Source organism: Takifugu rubripes, chromosome 17, assembly GCF_901000725.2.
Source record: "Takifugu rubripes chromosome 17, fTakRub1.2, whole genome shotgun sequence".
In the NCBI taxonomy this organism is placed as follows: Eukaryota; Metazoa; Chordata; class Actinopteri; order Tetraodontiformes; family Tetraodontidae; genus Takifugu; species Takifugu rubripes.
Genome location: NC_042301.1, coordinates 12,303,557 through 12,325,174, shown reverse-complemented (window position 1 = coordinate 12,325,174; position 21,618 = coordinate 12,303,557). Strand labels below are relative to the sequence as shown.

General features: G+C 48.8%; 1 protein-coding gene across 9 annotated transcripts in view; it reads left to right on the top strand.

Moving 5' to 3' along the window:
* The window catches only part of fat1a (FAT atypical cadherin 1a), a 49,694-nt gene that overhangs the window by 8,337 nt on the left and 19,739 nt on the right, over positions 1-21,618 (top strand). For 6 of the 9 annotated variants that reach the window (XR_003891690.1, XR_003891691.1, XM_029851360.1 and 3 more), the window contains exons 3-10: positions 4,141-4,455; positions 11,315-11,376; positions 14,267-14,596; positions 15,293-15,509; positions 16,020-16,088; positions 16,554-16,693; positions 20,897-21,172; positions 21,317-21,527. Coding sequence is in view for 7 of the 9 variants with exons in the window: in XM_029851360.1 (XP_029707220.1) it covers positions 4,141-4,455; positions 11,315-11,376; positions 14,267-14,596; positions 15,293-15,509; positions 16,020-16,088; positions 16,554-16,693; positions 20,897-21,172; positions 21,317-21,527 (1,620 nt within the window). In the remaining 2 variants the exon portion in view is untranslated. Of the gene's footprint in view, positions 1-4,140; positions 4,456-11,314; positions 11,377-14,266; positions 14,597-15,292; positions 15,510-16,019; positions 16,089-16,553; positions 16,694-20,896; positions 21,173-21,316; positions 21,529-21,618 lie in introns of all 9 variants that reach the window. The other 3 variants (XM_003972286.3, XM_029851363.1, XM_029851361.1) reach the window with 2 other exon arrangements.

The following is a 21,618-nucleotide window of genomic DNA, read 5'->3' as shown; positions in this document are numbered from 1 at the left end:
TAGACGCAGCGGCGGAGGGATCTCTGTTGCCGGGAGGTGGAGCGGCTGCTCGTAAATAGTACCGCGATGCTGAATGGAGAAGTGCTGCTCAGGGGCCGGTCTCCGTGCATGTGAAGCAGCACTGGAACAATGGAGTCTTTGTAGGAGCCCGCCGAGGCCCGAGAGTTATCTCCACTGGAATCAATACAAGTGAATATTATTTAAGCAAGAAAAAGAAGCAGTCATACGCTCCAGATCAAACAGCCGCCGCATCAAAGAACAATGCAGCCTCTCCCCAAACATGTGTTTATACCATGTATCTGACAGATGTTGTACATCTGTAATCCATAAAGGAAAGCCGCGGCACTTGTACGCCGCCCATACGAAGGCGTCGTGGAGTCACGAGCGCCGTTTCGGGCGCACGCTGTCGCGCCAGGAGGGGGCGGCTCTGTAGGCGAGGAGATGGAGGGAGGAAAGATGGAGTTTTTCCCATGACGCCGCATCATCATTAGGCTCGTCTTCATTCACGGTCACCCCCGTTTGCTCTTCAAAGGCGGAGGGACAATTACAGTCACGGTAAATGGTGACCAACCCACTGGGCCTTTCTGGGCTTTCGATTGGGTTTGATTATACACGAAGACGTCGACGCTCGTGCCTCCGAGCCACGGCTACACGTGTCGGGGTCTTACCTCGCTGTGATATCGAGTTGCTTGGCAGCGGCGAGCCGAGTTCCGGACTCTTCCGCTCAGACTGGGCCTGACAGCGCGGTGCTGGAATTCAAAGAATTCTGCCAGGCCTGTGGAAAAGAGAGAGGGCACCCAGTTAGTTTATGCGAGCATGTGAGCGAGAGGCCTGAGAAGGCTGAGGAATGCGGGGAAGGGGTGAGCCGAATTAACGGAGCAGTTCAAAGCAAAGCCCCAACTTTTCAACTGCAGGAGGAACATCCTGGCTGCATAATCACAGCTTTGTGGCCCGGCTCTTGGCGTTTTTTCCTCCAGCCGGGTGAAATTGGAAAATCGGTTGGAGACAAAGCGGGTTCTGTCTCGGATCGGCCGTACGCGTTTGACAACCTGTGACAGTCGTTTAACATTTTCAAACGGCTACATTCGACCGTTCAAACGGCGGCCTCGCTGCGACTGGGCCCGCTGATAAAGAGCAACTGTATCGGCACGCGGGTCGGCTCCTGCTACACTCGCACGGTGAATGCCCCGATAATTAAAAACCCCGGACTGTCTGAAGACGCCACTGTGCTCCGCTAACTTTGAAGAACAAAGCCAGAGGGATTAAAAAAGAGCAAGAGGGAAAAGTGGAATGCAAATCTGGCAGGGGCTGGTTTTTATGGCCCCGGGCAGCTTCTGCCTTTGTGTTCCAGGGTAGGTTAGGTATATGGGAAAGGTGGGGCAACAACATTCTTCAGGCTTCAGGCACAGTCTTTGTTAGGATCTATTCAGCCAAAGTCCATATCGCACAGGCTGTATCGTGTGTGTATTGCTCGACACACCTTAGCTCACGTGTGTGTGGTTTGGCAGCTGTTTATGGAGAGGAACGATCATTTTTACGTACAGAAATTCCGGCACGAGCATCTGCAAGCTATCCACGAGCCTGGACGGTCAGAGAAGCCTGCGGTGACCAGGAGGAAACCCGAGCACCAGAATAACCTGCGCACCGAAATAAACCCCATAAATAAATGCCGCAATGTGATCTGTGGCTTCGCAGCCCATTTTTCAGCATTACACTCTCACCACTGGATCACTTTACTACGTTTGTTTTGCGCTGTAAACTAAAATGAAGCTTCTTCTTTCGGTGGGATGTCACAGTCTGAATCCCTCAAACAATAATCAAAGTGCCGTGAATATGTTGCCGCTCTGGCTGTAATAATTATTCATTCAGTGTTGAACAAGATTTTTTTCCCCCCTCCTAATTCCCGCTCCGCCGGTGTCTGAAACATTTATCCCTGTAATCCTTTTCTGTCTCCTCGGAATGGCTGACACAAGCATCTGCATTTCTTATTTATTGAAGACATTTGTGCTTTCTTGAGCACATTTCCCACATTTCTTCCCCTCCCGTCAACATAAAAGTCGAAAACGCCGAAGTAGTTTGGTTCATTTCATATAAATTCGTTAGTTACGTGACTTTTAAAGCTTATTTTGGTTGCTAGGTGCCTCCTCATACCTTAGCCTAACTTGTTATCTGTTAGGTTAATTTGGGAAATGTTAGGAAGACTCTTATTTCCTCTGTCCTGTCTGTCCTCTTTATTACGCCCTTCAGCTCTGTTGAAAGCCAGAGTGATTGATGAGTAGCGACTACGGGCCTAAAATACACAGGAGCTAAAATAAAGCAGGGTGACCGAACAAATTAGCTCAAAATCCCACCCCGCGTTAAAGTTCTGCGACTCCTCTGCTGGAACGCAATCTTCTCCCAGAGATCACCTGAGGCGGACTCTCTTCCTCTTTGGACCTCATCAGATTACCGAGTGAATAAAGGTGTCAGCGGAGGTGGTTTACACAAACCCTTCCAACCTGAACGCGTGTGTCCATGCGGGTGCGTTCAGGACTCCATGAACTGGGGCACCGTGTAGGAAATGAGACATGTGCACACCTACGCTCTGGGTGTGTCCGCCTGATGATTTACTTTTATTATTTTATTTTCAGATAGTGTAACAGTGAAATCTGGTGGACTTTGAGCTTGTCATGGAGACTCATCATGTGCAAGTTATTCAAATAACATGGTTGACTCATTAACAAGAGCCACTTCCTCATTTCCCCTCAGCCTTTATTAGCACCATTTGGTTTGTTTCAATCTGATTATACTTAATGATCCGTCATAAACGTTGCTGTGTTCTAACATGACTCACATCAGGGGGGAATATGTCTTTACGTGTGACGCGTGTTCTAGCAGCTGCCAATGAAATAACGTGTTCAGACAAAAGAGGAACTTGGAAACACTGATGGAAAAACCTTCGCTCGTCTCCGGGTGGGTGGATTGATGGATGGAGGGATGGATCACGATAGCATCCTCGTAGCAATAGCCGAAACTCTGGCCGTGCTGATGTTTTCTCAAAGCTGCTCCAAGGAAGGACTATTTGTAGTCTAAACACAAGGCTATCACATATCAGGTGATGTCTTGTTAGCAAGCATGTGCTGTTGTGATGGTTCCAGGCCGCCGATCAGCCGCAGGATCACAGATGTGTTGAACGGAGACACAAAGGCCCCTGGGAGCCTCATGACATGTGCTTCAGTCGTAAAGAATGTCTCCAACGACGGAGGGCCGAGCTACATCAGCTAGGTTCAGCGGCTCCAGAATGCTGCGGTTAATTCTGCCGTCGCTAATTGCGACCACCGCTCGTTTCAGACCTCATTTTTAGTTGAAATGGCTTGTTTGCAAGGTAATACTCAAGTAAATGCAAGTAAATATGCAGATTTCTGTAAGTGCCCATCACTAATGCATCCACACACACCAAACTGACGCATGTATGCGCGCACACACACCCTCATCCTCCAAAAGAAACATTTCCACACCTTTTGGAACACACGCGCATCTTTTTTACAGTCGGGCTGAAAGTGCCCACTGAGCACCTGGAGAGTGCTTCTAAGTGGGGTCGGCTGGAGATAAAAAGCACTAAAGTAAATTTCCTCCTCTAAACTTTGCTGTTTGCCTTTTCCCTGCAAGGACACTCACACTTCTGCTCTTCCCCTGATTTAAAAATGCCTCCGCGGGTGTAGAAAATGTTCTCTTTTGAAGCCGCACTGGCGGCGCAGAAACGCCTTTTTATACCGAACCACACACACTTAATTTTTGGTAGTTTGGAAACTATCTTGTGGTAAAAGCAGGAGCCCGAGGAGCACCATCCTCCACCCGTCGTTCTATTGTTAACCCGCCCGGCTCGCAGGCCTCTGAGAGCTCTGCTGTTTGCTCAGCTGAAGGCTGCAGCCCCCATTTGGCAGTAACCCCCCCCCACCCACCCACCCACCCCCGCTGGTGAATGTAAACAGCAGCATTGACTGGCTGTAGCTAATGTCCCACCTTGACATGTTTCAGTTATCAAACAGCCTTGTCTGTCCTCGGGGCGGGGGCTGGTTGTTATGGCGGTCAATAACCGACTCTTGGCACGTGTTCCACATGAAAACGTTCCCTCACCCTCGCTTCTTTCTTGCCCCCCAGGCGTCATCCGCACGCAAGAGCTGCTGGATCATGAGACGACGCCTCACTACTGGCTCACGGTCTACGCCATGGACCGCGGCGTGGTGCCGCTCTCCACCTTCGTCGAGGTCTACGTGGAAGTGCAGGACGTCAACGACAACGCGCCGCAGACCTCCGAGCCCGTCTACTACCCCTCCGTCATGGAGAACTCCCCCAAAGACGTGTCAATCATCCAGATAAATGCCATTGATCCCGACACCAAGGCCAGCGACAAGCTCAGCTACAGGATCACCAGCGGAAATCCCCAGGGCTTCTTTGCCATTAACGGCAGGACAGGTAAGACTTCCGCTTCACCGGAAAGCTGACGTGGCGTCGACACGATTGCTAGCCGCCTCAGCTAGCAACGCTCGCCCCAGATCACGAGCGTTTACGGTTTACAGCTCCCATTAAAAATCTTTATCCCGCTAGAAATCGGCTGGATTGACCACGTCACATGACTTACCTGACTGGCTTTACAGCAAAGTGGGTCCTGTCGTGCACGGCTGACAGGACGCACGGAGAGCGCGAACATATTTTAACCCCAGCCAACAGGGGTTTGTCCCACTCTAACACTCTAAAGTGCGCTCTCATGTGGTGACATGAAAATGGTGTGATTATTAATATTTTAGTGGGTTCTTTTAAAGTTGCAGGAGCAGGCTATGTTTAGTGGAGGCGGGGCCACTCGTAGCACTGTAGAAGCACAGATTTATTTTTTATGTCACGGTGGATTTACGAGCCACATGTACAGTCAATGTTTATTTAGTTGAGTTAGCTTGTGAAAGACTGGAGTTCAGGTCATGGTGCAGGTATTAAAGGAAGGCCATTAAAGCGGCTCCGCTGCTGACTGTGATGGTCCGAACGAGCAGATTTGTCATTTTTAAGCACGCGCGTGCCTGTTAAAGCCAAACGAGGAATGCGCAGTTGTCCCGTTTGGGCCTCGGCTGATGTGTGTGGTCCTGTTTCCCGAGGTTGTCAACAAAATGGGGTTATTTTTGTTGGAAGAGGCATCGCGCAGAAATTCTGACCAAATAAGGATTGATCACGCTCCGTCTCGGCTCGGGCACCGCTCAGCGGGCGCTGGCGGGCGAGATAGATGCTGGAGTCAAAGACGCGCATGTAGAATCGGCTCATGTTTGCTGATAAGAAGTCTGAAAAATGAAAGTCCCGCAGAATCGAACAGTTATCTCCAGACAGAGCAGCGATACATAACGCCGTTTTAACAACACAGAAGGATGAGCTGTGAAGAAACCTATCTCTGCAATCCGACTTCCCCCAAGATATATTCCGGTTTTTCCTCTTTTATGGACGCCGACCCAGTTATAATGCCGGGGGAAACGCACGTCCTGCTCCTAAAAAGGTTACTCGCTAATCTTAAATTCCATCCGATGCTTTCTGGCGCATATTTCCTCCGCACATGACTGCGTGATAAAACCGCACAGCGGTGGAATAAGGTCTATTTCTTACACCTGTGGTTACCGGGTGACGGCCACGTCCCCTCTGAGCAGAACCATCTGTGCAGGAGCACTGCCTGTTGGAGTTTTAGTACTCTTTCATAAAAAAAAGTCCATGGTAATGAGGGCGTCCAAAGCATAAGGGTAAGGCTCTTTCATGCATATAGAAGCACGTTGAAATTTTTATCACTGGGGCGTCGCAGCCCCCCGGCGACGGGTTCAGGACGGAAAGAAAGTTCCGTCGTTCTCTGCTCTTGCTTTAAGTCTCTTTATTTGCCTTGTAAGACAGCAGCGCCGGCACGAGAGGTATTAAAAATGCCGGGGAATGATCGCTAAGGCTTATTTATTCTGGTCTGCGGTGGTAAATGAGAGCAACGCAGGCCTGATATCTGTCCACATGATCAGCTCAATATGGCAGCTCCACCGCATATTACAGGTTTTTGAAAATGTTTAAATTTACAACATGCACGTCTCTGTAATTACACCTTCTAAAATTGCACAGGCAGCGCAGGCCTAGCCTTGGCGTATCTACAAAGCGTTACCAAGGGGCGGGAGGACGGAAAAGACGTTAAGGCCTGTGTTTTGTTTGTGGCTTTGGGAACTTCGCAGTCATGTGTTTCGAGCTAAATAGCTAGCCTTCTGGGTTAGGGCCTCCGCGAGCCGCCTGCCCGACATCAAACGCGTTCGAGGGCTCCAGTTGACGCGTTGGGTGGCGTTGGTTGTCCTTTTTTTCCCACCGCAGAGCTCCAGTGGCACGGTCAGGTCTCGAATGAAAGGCCCGGATTCCTTTGTTTCTGCCAAATAAACAAGTCATGCTGTTTTTTGACCGGCGAGCTTGTCATTAAAGTGCAAGGCCAGCGCTTCTGTGGAGGCTCCGCGAGCTCCGGTTTGACGCAGCCTTGCTTTTGGGACCTCCAGAGGGGGAAAAAAGAGGGAGACGAACACACCCGGGAGCTGGATATAAGTTATACCTCTGAAATCTGTTAATGAGTGGATTTAAAATAACAGACTGTGGATGCAGGATTTCGCAATCTCATCCAGCACGGGCGTCCTCGCCACCCAGGGACAAGTGAGGACACTCCTCCCCTGTCGGGGGGGGGGTCAGACACAGGTATCCTTCCATTCCTGCTGTTTGGCTGCAGAATAGGAAAATAAAATTCGATGCTTCCTGCTCAGCGCTCCTCGTTCTACTGCTTAAAGTCAGCCACTACCTTTTGCCACACCTTATTATTCTGTTCTATTCTTTTTTTTTTTAACGTTACGTCACGCCGGTTTTCCCGTAAACCCTTGAGCCGTTATCTCGGCGGTTACGCCCAAAAGGAGACTCGCCCGAGACATTAAACAATCCTCAGACGGGACAGGAAGCCCCAGGAGACGCGTCAGCAGGCTCGGGCGCCTTCAGCCAGTTTTTGTGCCGTCGTCAGGCCCGGTTCTAATCAATAGCGGCGAGGAGAACAGCGGGCCGTCATCATCTGCGCTCGCTGACATCCTCTCATTTCGCGGGAGAAAACACCACGGCGTGCGCACACACGCGCCACACACAATGGCCAATAGCCCCAACGACTATCAGGGGAAGTGAGCTAGGAAACAGATACTTCCAACAACTTCCTGATGTTTCCGGTGATTCGGCGCCCGGTCGGTCGCCACAGCGAGGGGAAAAACGTGGAAATGAGAAACGGCGGCGTTCCCGAGAGCGGTCGCGGCCCTCTGCTGGCTGGGATTCAGTTTAATGACAGCGCCTTTGTAATCCAACCTGGGATCACAGGGGCATTATCTTCCTGGTTCCTGGCTCTTTGTGGCAGACAATATTACCCTGGCACGTTTTCATTTTTTTAATAAAGCTTTGAAATGATTTTGGAGGAAATGCAGATAAAGTGAGGTTATCTGTCAGGCTGCAGATAGGTAAACATTTATTCACCTCTCAGCTGTGACTTCCGCTTCTCGCAGGCCTGCCTGCCCCGTTGGTGGCCCACAGGCTCAGCACATCTGCTGCAGCAGCGTCAGTGGCCGTGCATAAACCCGAGGCATTAAAAAGAAACCGGATCCGGTCACGATACGGCTGAACGGCTACGCCTGGCACACCAAACGGGGCTTTGTTTGCTTCATTTTATACAGCCTTCCACACCCATGTTAGCTGTAGTCAATCATTAAATGCTGCATTGTCCACATGTCCCTGCTGGACTCGCCGTACAGTTGAAAAGCTCTTTTCGGTGATGTAATTCTTCTGCAAACAGGACTCGAACGCTGCGGAGACTCGACGCATCCATGTGGTGGAGCTCATCCTGTAGTAGCTGTACTATATACGTGACCTGTAGGTTGTGTTTCTGTTGCTGCGCTGCTTTGAGAGCAGCTCTAATAGACAATCTAAATGCTAAACACACGAGCCAAGCCGGACAAATTGTTGTAGTTAAACATGCCGATGGATTTGGCCGAGCTAATAAGCCCCTATTGCTATCTATAATGGGATGCCCTGACATCACGGCTACGAGGGGGCAACAAAAATTGTCTGCTGTCTCAACAAGCTTAAAAAAAGGGAGACAACCTCCCGCTGCTGTGGTCTGTAATGCTTTTCCTTGGCTGCTGCGGCACTTCCAAGTGTTGGATCGGGACCAGCGCTCGGGTACTTGAATTCCCCATCGTCTCCGGTCCTCCGCGGCGTGGTTTTGTTTTCATATCACAAATAAGCTTTGCAGCTGCGGGGTGCTGAGATATCTCAATCCCAATATAAACGACGCTCTGCGGCTACGTGCCTTTCACACATTTACCAAAGGTCAGATGCTGCCATTATTCTACATATATGGCTCCCTCTGTTGCCCGTGTTAACGCCTTTTTCTCCGAGCGCTGAACACTGACTTAATTTTTACGCGTTAGCTTTAAAGAACACTTTAAACAACTCCTTCTTAAGTTTCCTCTCAGAACATCGGCGTCATTAGCATTAAAATCTGATTCTTTCTCATATGATGTTCATCATGTGATGGATGAAAGAAAGTTGCCCTTCTGAAATTTGGTGCCTGCTTTTGTCTTGTTTTTCTCTCCACGAATAGCAAAGCCAAGGGATTGGAAATGAATAATTAGGTAATCCTGTAAAATTACTCTTTCTAAATTTCTTAAGCACCGACACAGACATTCCAGATTGTCTGGAGCTAAATACGTGGCACATAAATGCTGCGTGTGTGTGTGTGTGTGTGTGTGTGTGTGTGTTGTTGTCAAGGCTCCTAATCACAGGAGCAATGCCAGGGCATGAACTGCCCCAGCAATGCTCTGGACGCCTCAGCTCCCCAGGCCTCCATTTTGGAGCAGCGGCTGCAGCACTCAAGGATATGGTTGAAAGTGCCACTGCTGCTCTGCTGTTGTTTTCCTCTCCTTTTCAAAACAGCACGGCTATAATTACTGTCGGCCCAGCTCGGCCCACGCCTGGAGAAGGCTTTTGTGTGTATGTGTGTTGTTACAAAGACCGCGGTTTGGAATTCGAGACTCTTTTTTTGGTGAGGTTTGGCTCGCCAAGCAATCATTTTACCATTCCTTAACATTTAGGTGCAGTTTGAGAGGTATGCACCTCTGCTGGGTGGACCGAAAGGGCCAGTGAGCTTCTATATGATTCAGGTTTGATGAAATAACCGCTGGTAATTAGATCTTTCATGAATACTTAAAGTACACCACAGCTTAGCAACAGGTTGCGCAGAAAATTAGCATTCTGCTGCAGAGACGAGAGAGCCGGCGGATTACTATTTATGAGCGTTTCATGGCAAAAGAGGAAAAGGTCTTTTTTCATGTATCAAGTATAGACGTCACGTCGATTGCACTCATTTTAATTTCGAAATTAAATCTTAAATGCCGGGTGCAAAACAAACATGCAGAGAGGAATGACGACCGACAGAGCCGCACAATGGCGGATAGACGCCGGCTCTGTGGGACGGAACAGCAGACGTTCCACGTCCCGCCGCTGCCGAGGCGCAACCCCAACTGGGGGAGCGTCTTGTTTATCCAACCAGCCGCATATTTACGACACCTTACTGAAGAAGAGAAATTCTGATGGGAGTCGATCATGAAATCTGAGCGCGCGCTCTCTGGATTAGCATGTGCACATTACTGCAGCCCCGTAAATATCCCACAGCTATGGGAAGGATGAGATTGATTACACGGCCCGTATGGCCCCCCAAAGAAAAATGTCCTCATTACTGTGTTATGCAGTGTCATTAACTTACAGCCTACTTGGGTCTGCAGACTCTGGGTCCACACTTGGTTTGCTAACTCCAACTATTGATGCGCGGCTTCCGATGCTTTGGTTGCCGTTGTTCTGTTGTGGGACAGATTGCGTTTGAAGCCCCTGTACCTGTTATGATGCGCAGTCCTGCATTGATTGGGCGTCTCATTTGCATGGGAATTACTGTGGGGCGACGCAGCCCCGTGTGGTTAATGCTGTCATCTGTATTCTGCTCTGTAATGTGCGTGAAGAGAAAGAGCTGCCCGCCGTAGCACACGGGGGAACTTGAAAACATTATCATCCATCAACCCCCGGCCCGGCTGGAGTGCATGAATAATTAGTCGGAGGGGTCTGTTTTGATGTGGCGGGGCTGAACCATTAGCACAGGCGCTAATGTCCAAAAGTAAATGCGCTGCTTTTCATTTGTCTCATCATTTACGGGGAAAAAAACCCCATGACGTTTAAACGCGCAGCCGTGTCGTCACGTCGGAGGAGCTATCAAAGATCTCTCCAGTAGCTCCACATCGCCTCAGTCTGAAGATTAAATAAAGCCTGCGAAGGAGAGGAGAGGATGAAAAAAGATCCAGGCAGAAAAGGCGCCTCGATTGCTGTGCCGAGGGAGGGAGGTTATATTTCAGGAACTGTAAGTTGTGGCCTGCTATTCTCGTTGCAGGCTCATGCGCCATTGATGGGTTTGGGTTTCGGAAATCCTTTGCTTTATGCTAATCAGTCCCAGTTGGCGCGCAGACAGCGCTGGTGCGGTCGGAGCTGGCACGTCTCCTCTACACTCAGCTTCTCTGCTAACTTGCAATTACACTGGTTGTGAGAAGGGAACGCTGCCTATAACATAACCAGTCTACATCTTTTTTTTTTTTTTTGGTGAATTTGATTTCCAGTTTGATTTAAGAGGAACTCAAAGGGGTTGCTTTTATTTTTACTTCTTCCCGGCCTGCCTTAACAAAGCCCCCACTGTCCTATAACATCAATCCTGAACGAGGCTCTGAAGGTGAGCTAGAACACTTCCAGCAGCAGCGGGGTTCTTTTTTCTGAAGGTTCCTGTTCCTGGGTTAAAAGTGCAGATGCTGGCGGCCGCCTCCGTCTTATTTATTCAGCTTGTGGAGGAGCTAGAATCGAGGTGTTGGGCCGCCGTGCCGTTTGGCCGCCAGTTTGCACACTTTGGTGATATTTCACGTGTCTGTAGCTGTGTGGTGGGTCCACACGTGACCAACAAGAGGAAGCCCTGGAGGGAGAGTCCTCCTGGGGGGGGGCTGATGAGAAGCAGCAGGGTTCAGACTGCGTCACCCAACTGTGAGTGGGTGGGTCCGTTTTTTTCCCTCGGCTTTATTATTTAAATGCTGTTTCTTTTCTTTGCGTGTCTTGGTTTGTCTTCGGTTCCATCTGATTTGCAAATTTAGTTGAGTGAGTTCACCGCTTTCAAGCCTCTTTCCAAATATTTGATATATTCCTGTCTAATCACTGATATTATCACTGTTTCCCTCAGGTCTGATCACAACCACCTCCAGAAAACTGGACAGGGAGCAACAAGATGAGCATATTCTTGAGGTGAGGGCTCCTTTTTTTTCCGCTTTGGACGGATGAGATGTGCCTTCTCGCGTTCTCTACAAAATATTCATGTCATTTCCTGCACACCCACTCTGGCAGCACAAAAACAAGACCGGAATTCACAAGAAAGGCCATTTGGCTAAATCTTGTCCTTGTTCCGATTTCCGGACGGGGCGGTGGAGAAGTGGGAGGTGTGTGGGAGATCACGGCCACTATTCCTTTGTTCTTCTCCACCGTTCCATCTCGTGGACGCAGCAAGCCGGGACAGGAAAGCGTCGTCGGCCCCAACCAGCCACAGTCTAAACTTGTGGGTTTAAATTGAGCCGGGCTGCGTTTGCCCTCCACAGACTGGAGGTTGATAACAGCTCTTTCAACTGCGTTTCCGGGGCCGACGGGGAGCGGATCAGATGCCTTTTAATCATTATTAGAATACACACAGTTCATTTATCAGCGGGTCATACCAGAGCGGAGTGGAGTTTATCCTCTGCCCTTATGGTGTTCCAGGACTGAGCCTACAGCACTAAAATTGATGAGTAGCAGAAAACTTTAGCATTTAACTGATGAATAAAATGAAGCAACGTTGGGAATTTACGTTGGTGTGCAGGCTCCCGTGCAAAGCCCTCTGCTATTGATTTACCGAAGTCCCGTAATGTGGCAGCGAGCTACCCATTAACTACTTTTATACTCGGGAAATTCAGTTTAAAAGAGGCACAAACCGTTTCGTCAATGTTGCTCGTCTCAATCGACCAAGCGGGACTTTGAAATCAAGTTTAATACAAGTTTAATTGGCTTAAAATTCTTCTTGAAATAAAAACCACTTTTCTCTTCCTGCCGAGGTTTAACTTTAAAAATCTGCAACTCAGAAGTAAAGAGAAAGCAAAAGTTTCTCCTGCCTGTTCCCGTTTATGTGAGCAAGAGCCAAGGAAAAAGTAACATTTGACCTAAATCAGCAAAGAGTGACTGAGTGAACACCCTCAGGAGGAGTGCGTTACCATGGTAAATTTAAAAAAAAAAACGTCTGCTGGTCAGTGGGAATCCAGCAGGAAGCTCTTTAATGGGCTAAACATTCACAGGGTAGAACAGACCCTTAAACCCTAAAATTCAGCCTCCCCACACCCACGCGCACACACCTCGCCGTGTCCTCAGGGCAGCTAATCGAGAGTTACCGTGACTCACAGAGCGTGCACGCACGCACACACACACACACACACACACACACACACACACGCCTTTGTGTGCGAACTGGGCGCTGGCAGAGCAAATCCACCCAAAAGTTTTTGTTTGAGCTTGTTGTAGGAGAAGAAATGAAACATGTGGGGCCATGTGGAACATGTGGAGCAATTAGGGTGGGGGCTGTGTCAGCATTGTTTGCACCAAATGCCAGGAGGAGGTGGAGGGAGCACGGGGGGTCTCCGGCCTCTTTATGGTGGGACGGATGGGGGTTGGTGAGCGGCAGTCGTGTGCCTGTGTGCGAGAGTGGGAGAGCTAAACGCGGAAAAGCGGCGGGGGAATTTGAGGAGCAGACAGCCCCGCTCCCGATCGTCTGAGTGTGGGCTTTAGCGGCAGGATGAGAGGCCGGCGGCCCAGGAAAGAGGAGGGGGTGGGTAAATAACTAAAGTGGGACATGCCAGGACATGCTTAGCATGCAGGGCCTGGACTGCAGAGAGCATTATTGTGATGAAAAAGCAGAGGTGAACGAGCCGTTCACATCTGTTGTCTGCAACATTTCCCAGCATGCAGCGAGCCTGAGCGTAAACCTTTAATAACAGGGCAAATCCCCCCGTATAGAGAGATAAAGCTGAAGCCAGTGATGTGTTTCTTTAACACCGATGGCCATTTAACAGTTATTCTTTTGATTTGTTGGGGATTAGACACCATTTGGACTCCCGGGAAACGGTGAACATGACATGTTAATGTTTTATGATGCGATCCATCTAGCAATGGACATCAGATGCATGCCCACGCTCCCAGAGCATGATGGGAAAAACTAATGCGGCCATTACTCCGAAGCCAACGTTTATGAATTAAACAGAAACACGGCAAAAGGTGGCCCCGGGGTTTGGATTGCAGATGTGTGATTATGTATTTATCGCGCAGTGCTCCTGAAAGGGCCCCCAGACTCCGGGCGAGGACCACAACATTCAGGTGGAGTTTCAGAGAGCAGCAGCAGCTCTGCTTAAACGTACACACGCTTGGCTTCGAGTGGAGTCAGAGCAGGTCTGACAGTTTCAGCCGGTGGGAGAAAAGCGTGCAGACTAACCCCCCCCCCCCACACACACACACACACACTCCGCTCAGATAAGGTTGTGCGGTTTTGTCTTTCCTGCCAGTGCCGTGATTCATGAGTTCATGATTATTAATACAGCAAAATCCTTACCTTTTTTGCACATTTGATGCACAGCTGGTGCAGTGACGAGAATGAAGAGGTGCATTTGATTAAAAATAATTAGGTCTGGTGGGTCGTTAGTGCAGCAGCCACCCAAGCGTCTTTTATCATGATCACAAGGCAGCAAATCAAATGTTACTTCCCATTTTTGAAGTTTTTAGTACACAGTCGCATACAAATGAACCTTTCCCCCCGCGCACCCATCACACAAGTGGATGGTGAATAGAATTTAGATTGAGGTTGATTTGGGTGCCTGTGAAAGTGGCCTAAAATGGTTTAATTATCATTATTAAATTGGATAGTAATGAAAGCCTGTCGAGCTGCTCGCTGTGTACAATCAACAAAGACATAATCAAAGGAGCCTAATTGGCAGTCTTGCACCCTTGCTGTCTAAGATAATAAGAAAGTTGAGGAAGACTTATTTGAGTGTTATGAATTACTCACCGATGCTCATTTCCTTGCAAGATACGATGAATGTGCTCGCTCGCCCCTCCGTCTCCTCAGATCACGGTCACCGACCACGGCGTTCCCGCCAAGTCCACCACCGTACGCGTCATCGTCCAGGTGCTCGATGAGAACGACAACAGGCCGCTGTTCCTGGAGAAGATCTACAAGATCAAGCTTCCGGAGCGCGAAAAGCCGGAGAAGGAAAGAGCCACCAAAAGAGACCCGGTGTACCGGGTGATCGCGTCCGACCGCGACGACGGGCCCAACGCCGAGATCTCCTACAGCATCGAGGAGGGAGACGAAAACGGAAAGTTCTTCATCGAGCCCAAGACCGGGTTGGTGTCGTCCAAAAAGTTCTCTTCCGCTGGAGAATATAACATTCTGACAGTAAGTGATACGACTACTCCGTCACCTGTGTTCTCTGTTCATACTTTTTATTATCGGTCTAATTAATGTGGGGTCAAATTTGATGGTCAGCATCTTCAAGCCGGCCTGCGACACAACTAGGGCCTTTAAATCCGCTGACATTTACGAGGAACCGTACTTCAACCGTATATTTTTATTTCGTGTCCCGGCACAGCCAAAGTGGCTTTTTCTTGTCACACCAGTACACTGCGCACCGCAGTTTCCAGTAATTGAAGCCACCCCCCCATCCCAAAAGGTTGAAGCACAAAAGAATGGCTCACAAAAGCTGGTTTGTTGTTGGTGGTTTGAGAACCTCCGAGCACTCGGACAGGACCGAGCCTTGAAAAGCTTTATTATTACCAGTCCAGTGCAACTTCTATATCAATTTTTCTTCTTTATTATGCATTTTTTGGCCAGTGCGACTTAAACTCCGGAGCGACATATAGTCCAGAAAATACGGTATATGTAGCATTAACCTGTGCTCCTCCTCGCGCACGTTGGCTCAGCGTATAGGCGAAGGCGTTGTTTACGCTTCTGTTCTTTATGTCCAAACTCTCCGGAGCCTCTCAGGCTCAGGATCAATCACAGGCCCGCGCGTACACTCATTTTCAACGGAACATTGCATAACACGGTCTTTGCATAACCGCCTTTAATTATGCGCCACCCCCCTTCTCTCAGATTAAAGCCGTGGACAACGGGCGCCCCCAGAAATCCTCCTCCTGTCGCCTGCACATCGAGTGGATCCCCAAACCCAAGCTGCCGTCCGACGCAGCTCTTCTGCAGTTCGAGGAGTCCCCCTTCGTCTTCTCCGTCATGGAGAGTGACCCCGTGGCACACATGGTGGGCGTGGTTGCCACCGAAGTGTCAGATGTGCCCGTGTGGTTTGAAATCACAGGTACGACCCCCCCGCCATCCCGGTGAAATGCTCCATATATCAGAGCTAACAGAGTTTACTGGTTCTATGGGAGCTGCATTTGAAACAGGATGAATGTTCTATAAGGTTAAAATCATATTTTGATAGAGAAAAACCGAGATATTCTTTCACTTGTCTGTATAATTCATGTAGGTTTTCGTGTTTTGGGCTCTGAAAGTCCATTTTTAATCAACTTGCACCTGCACGAAGTAAAATTTTAACTGTTCAACAGATACTTTTCAAACTTTGAAACCATGCCTTTACAGCCTTAAGTGGAAGCTCTGTTCTGAAGTGTTAAATATATTATAGGCACTCTGTATGCATGAGAGAACCTAATTTGACTGATAAAAAAATCTGGGCGCTTCATCCTTCCTCCCAGACTTTCCTCCTTCTAATCAATGTCTGACTGACACATTTCTCCCCTCTTTCTCTGTGCTTTGCTTCTGCTTCCCTCTTTTCTCTGGAATGTTCTGTTTGGTTGGATTTTGCAAGGCGGCATAGAGGATTCTGAGATGTTTTACATCCTTCAGATGGCTTGTGACTACAACTGTACAGCAGAAGGTAGCTGCTGGGATCTCCTAATAGGCTCTCCTGTATTAAGAGATCACCCCACACTGTGTGTTGGTGCTGCCTGTTGGCTGTGGTTCATTTGTATCACACCACTGTTGTGTTTCCCCTTAAACCTGTGTCAATTAGGAACCCCCCCCCCCCTTTGACCTTGTGTCATTTAAACCTTAATTATCTTGTTTATTTGTGATCAACTTTATTAACTTTATCACGGCCTATATAACAGTCTTCATTCATCACTTTGTACCCATTGCATGAAATTGCTATTGTGGTTTGATAAGTAGCTACTTTGCTGAGTTGACAGTGACAACAACAACCCATCTATTCATTATTGTTTTTGACGTCAGCGCTGTAAAAAAAATCAATGTTTGCGCTTCATCCACGTCTCTCTGTCTACGTTGCTTGGTGCAGACAACGTGGCAACGATTGGTGTCTGATCCTTTGTCTCTAACTCCACAGGTGGTAATTATGACAGCCGCTTTGACGTGGGCAAGGCCAGCGGAACCTTGATTGTCGCGCGGCCCCTGGACGCCGAGCAGAAATCAAATTACAACCTGACGGTGGAGGCCACGGATGGGACACGGAATGTCAGCACGCAGGTAAATGAAACGCCGTTGAAACGGTCAGCGTCGATGACTACAGCAACGGTAATGAGGGACGGCCTGGCTGGATTGTCCTGTTTGTTGGGATCTGTTGACGTGGTGATGATATCCCTGCTTTCACCGGGCAGGAAATGACAGGTTGTAGCTCTGAGGTTCATTTGAATGGGAACTGTGTGGAACACACAGGAAAACAGATTGAAACAAGACACACGATTACTGCACCCATCAGCTGTTCGGCTGCCTGAAGTTTAGCTTTTCTGACTGAAGATCCTTTCTTTTTCTACCGTTTTGCAACTAAACTTCCATCTAAAACAGTCAATAAACTAATCGGGCAGTTCATTTTTGTCTTAAATATGTCAACAAATGTTTCGGGGTGATTCAAAGCGTTGATCCTTCATGAAGAGAGGTGGGGAAGGTGGGGGTGGGGGGGTAAACTATAGAAGACTCAGTGAAATGTGTCTTCAGGCCAAGATGTGGACGGTCATTGTTCTCCTGCTTTTGTTCTCCACATTCTCAGTTGACTGTTGAACACTCGGAATCTTCCATTGTCTCATTCCTTATGTGAGCCTGTGTGATGATGGTCCAGCCAGATTTGTGTGTGCATGCGTGTGTGTGTGTGTGTGTGTGTGTGTGTGTGCATTCCTGAGCGCCCTCTACTCCTCCTCTCCTCTGTGTCTCATTGAACCAGTGGACGCTCCTCTACTTTTGCTCAGATCCGAGCAGATATTTGTCCTTTTTACTGTCTAATGTTCCTGTATTTTGCATAAAACCCTGCCAACTCAGCTAGAAACGTTCCTTGAATACACCAAAAATGCGGAGGCTTATTGATGAACCATCCAACAATTCAGATTTTGTCAAAATTCTGCTGCACTCTCGCATTTTTAATCTGTTATGTTAATTTGGATTTACAGCCCAGTTAAACGGCCATGAGAGACGCGTTTAATCTTGGACGTTGTCCTTGCTTTTTGTTTCGACGGTCATGCCTTGTCCTTGAGATTTTGAGCATTTTTTACATGATAGTTGGGCCTTATGGCACGGTGGCATTTAAAATGTTGTGTCCTTTGTCTCCGAGAGGAGCGACAGAAGACTGGAAAAGAATCTATTTGTTGTCAGTCTGTATGAATGCAGCCTTTCATCATCTGGCTGCTGCGCTTGACTGAGCCTTGGATAAAATGCTGCCTTCACTGGCGTTTTTGCAGCACATCTAAAGAAGCCATATGTCCTTCAGAGCAGAACCTTACAGATAGCCTATTTTTCGCCCCTTATTTTGTCTCCTGAAGCAGATTTTTAAAGTAGCGCCAGCAGATACTCAACTGAAGTATCTCTGCAATAAAACGTGCTGTGACCTTCTGAACAGGTTCAGTTCTTTATTCCAGTCTATTAACAGGCAAAACCTGAACGTGAGGATGAGGTAAGCTTTTTGTAGCTTTTTAAAGGACCACTCAGGTTTGGACACCCTGGAAACTAAAACTGGTGATTTAGGACAGCTGTCTGCCATATACCATACAACAAGTCTTCCATTTAAAGGCATTCCTTGACATATCGTAGTTTGTAGAGGCTTTCTAATGGACAATGTCAACACTTTTGGATTTGATTCCACTCCAGCTTTAAAGGTTTAGATGTTAGGAAAGACTGAAGCAGAAAACAAACAGTGATTGTGGAGTGTGTCGCTACCTTCCAGGGCAAAGAGTTGAAGCTGTGCAGCGAGCGCCCTGTGACAGCTGAAAGTGAGACTTATCTGTTCCTCAAATCAAAGTCATGTGGAAGCTGCGCTGCCAGACAGGCTGGCCTATTTTCCCTTTCTAAAGTTTTCTCCCTCTTCCCGACTCTCTCACCCTCTTGCTTCTCCCACCCCCCCCTCTAAAGCTTTGTTAGCCAGGTATGGGGGGGGGGATGAAGCAGAACCGGGCTGTAGCTCCATAGGTGGTGGGCTGTGTTAATCCTGTTTGGGGACCATGTTGCCAGTGCCCTGCCTTTGCCCACAACCTGCCACCTGGCAGGGAATGTCCTTTCTACGCGTCACACAGAAGGACAATGAGCAAGACTTCTGCCCCCCGTGTCTTGTTCTGGATGGAGCAAAAAGGTGTTTGGTTTTAAAAAGCTCCTTTTTGTGACCTCTTGAGTGCATTTTTGAGTGTTTTTCCCAAACGAGGCCTCCTGCTGTTTGAGTTTGAAAAGGGATTGAACTGCGTCCTCTTTGTGATCAAAGTAGGAAATATCAGCATGAAGCTTATTGTTTGTGTCTAGATAAAAAAAAACAACCTTTTTTCCCTTCCAGTTTAACCATAGCGGCTGTTTGTAAGCGTCTTAAGAGGATCAGCTGATGGAGACAACGGCTGCTGTATTCCGACTCAGGCACCTTATAGCCAGGAACTGCGCCAGCGAGGCGGGATCGGCACGCCGCTCGTCTTCCCTTCCCCTCCCCCCACCAGCAGCTATACGACATCCTCCTTTGGCTTTGCAGAACTACCTCAAGCTGTTCTGCTCGCAATCTGTTCCTGGTCTGCCACGTCACGTGTTCTCTGCGCCATGTTACAGAGACACTCTTTATGTGCCGCTTTCACCATCGCCTTTAACACCCTAAACTCATTTTGTCAAACGTGAACTCAGTTTCGCCTCTTGTTGTCAGCTGTTTGTGTGTTTCTGTCATTCCCACCCACTATCTTTTTACCCTAAATTTGACCGTTGACAGTTTGTTGGCTGTCGCTTCGGTCTCTTCCCCTTTCATCTTCCCATCACCGCTCTTTTTTCTTTAGCGTCTCCATCTGTCTCTCGGTCCGAGTCCTTGTTGGGCTCCCAGAGGAGGCCGTATAGAAAGACTGCAGACTTTTCTTCTACAAACACGTCTGCTAGCATCAAGAGGCGTCCTGCTGTTTTGTGATGTTTGGGGGCAGAATTGCTTTGAAGTTCCTCAGAGCCTCGGCGGAAAGGGAAAGGCATGTTTGTCAGCGTACGGGGGCTGTGGGGGTGAATAGCCCCTTGTTTGCCCCCTAAGGCCCGTGTAATAGCACATTGCAGATGCGGAGTCTGACCGAGTTCCATTCCTTTCTGCTTCTTGACAAGACTATCAGCTCTCAGCACCTTATTCAGTTTTCACAAGAGGTGTTATCTGACACTGGCCAGATTGAGACACGTTGGACTACCTCTTTGTGTGATTCTAGCCGTGCACGCGCCAGTATGTGCACATGCGTATGTGTCAGAGGTGGATTTGGAGACACGGGGGATCTGGTGCAATATGATGTCTGGCATGACGTGTCGGGGCCTGCTCGGAACGGGAGAGATCATCAACACGCTGCGTGCTCGGCACAAACCACAGTCTGTCTTTTCCATCGAAATGAGAAAATAGCATTTATTTAGTTCCGTATTTTGTGATGATTAGCAGTGTGTTTAGGACACATGACCTGTGGCAGGCAGCCATCTCGCAGCACGCAGCCCAGTACCCCTGCAAGATGACATGTGTGAGGCTGAGCATCGCTGCCAACATCCCAGCACACAGCAGATTGGGAATGTTATCAGTGCTGTCAGGTTGAGTCTATATTTGTCTCTGATATAAGCTCATAGGGCTCGATAAACAGTATTATGATGTTAACCCACACTCGTGTTGACCCGAGATCTAACAAATCCTGGTCAGCGAGCCGGCTGTGCGCCGGTCTGACTGTTTCTGACTTCAGCGTTCCCGCACCAAACAGCTCGCCTCAGCCCTTTTCTTATGGGAGCCCCCCCCCCCCCCTCTCCCCCGTTCCCCCGTGTTTGGTATGCAGGTGTCTAATCTGAGCTGATTCCTTTGTTCCCCATGTTTGGCAACAGTAGAAGCCCCCTCGGTGCTCTGGGAAGCAAAGATGGCATTCCAGCAGCTCTCCATAATCCTCTGTCGGAAGTCCAGTAGACAAGTGGCTGGTGTTGATAAAACATGCTCTGGGTGGAATTTTACAGTTTGAGGATGTTGTCTTTGGTGCGCTCGGTGGCTGCACATCCAAAGCACCGAGCGCAGTTTCATTTTAGACGATCACATCCCAAAATCTGATCAAAACAATCTAAGATACTCTGTTACTTTTTATTGATTCTGTAATGTATTAAACTCTAGGTGGCTTCATGGGCTCATGCAGTTGCGGTCGCTTGTATTGATCTGGTCTCTGTATTTCCATTGAGCTTCTGAACGACCTGACGCTCTCTAAAGTGTGTGTTTATTGTCTTTTGCAGGTGCTCATCCGCGTCATCGACACCAACAATCACCGGCCGCAGTTCTCCGAGGAGTTTTACGAAGTCAACGTGGCTGAGGACGAACCTCCAGGGACGGAGGTCTTGCAGATCAGCGCCAGCGACCGGGACGAGAAGAACAAGCTGACCTTCACGCTGCTGAGCAGCACCGATCCCTTCAGCCTGAGGAAGTTCCGCTTAGACCCGGGGACAGGCACGCTGTACACAGCAGAGAAGCTGGATCACGAGACCATGCACCGCCACATCCTCACTGTTATGGTGCGAACCAACGCTTCCTAATTACACTTTACAGGAAGCGCGCATCTGAACCTAAACGCTTTACATTTTGAAATGATTGGAATCACTTGTGCCTTCCAGGCTCTCTCATTCATCTCCGACGCTTCTTTCTCTCCCGTTCCTCAGGTCCGCGACCAGGACATTCCAGTGAAGCGGAACCTGGTCCGTGTCATCGTCAATGTTGACGACACCAACGATAACGCTCCCTGGTTCGTAGGCACGCCGTACTCTGGCCGCGTGTTCGAGTCCGCCGCCGTCGGGTCGGCCGTGCTCCAGGTCACCGCTCGTGACAAAGACAAAGGGCACAACGCAGAGATCGCGTACAGCCTGGAATCAGGTAAACACACTTACACTCGCTCCGCCACTATTGATTTCCCTCAGCAGAAAGCTGCCTTTGTCAAATATTACATCAAATGAGATCATCAAGA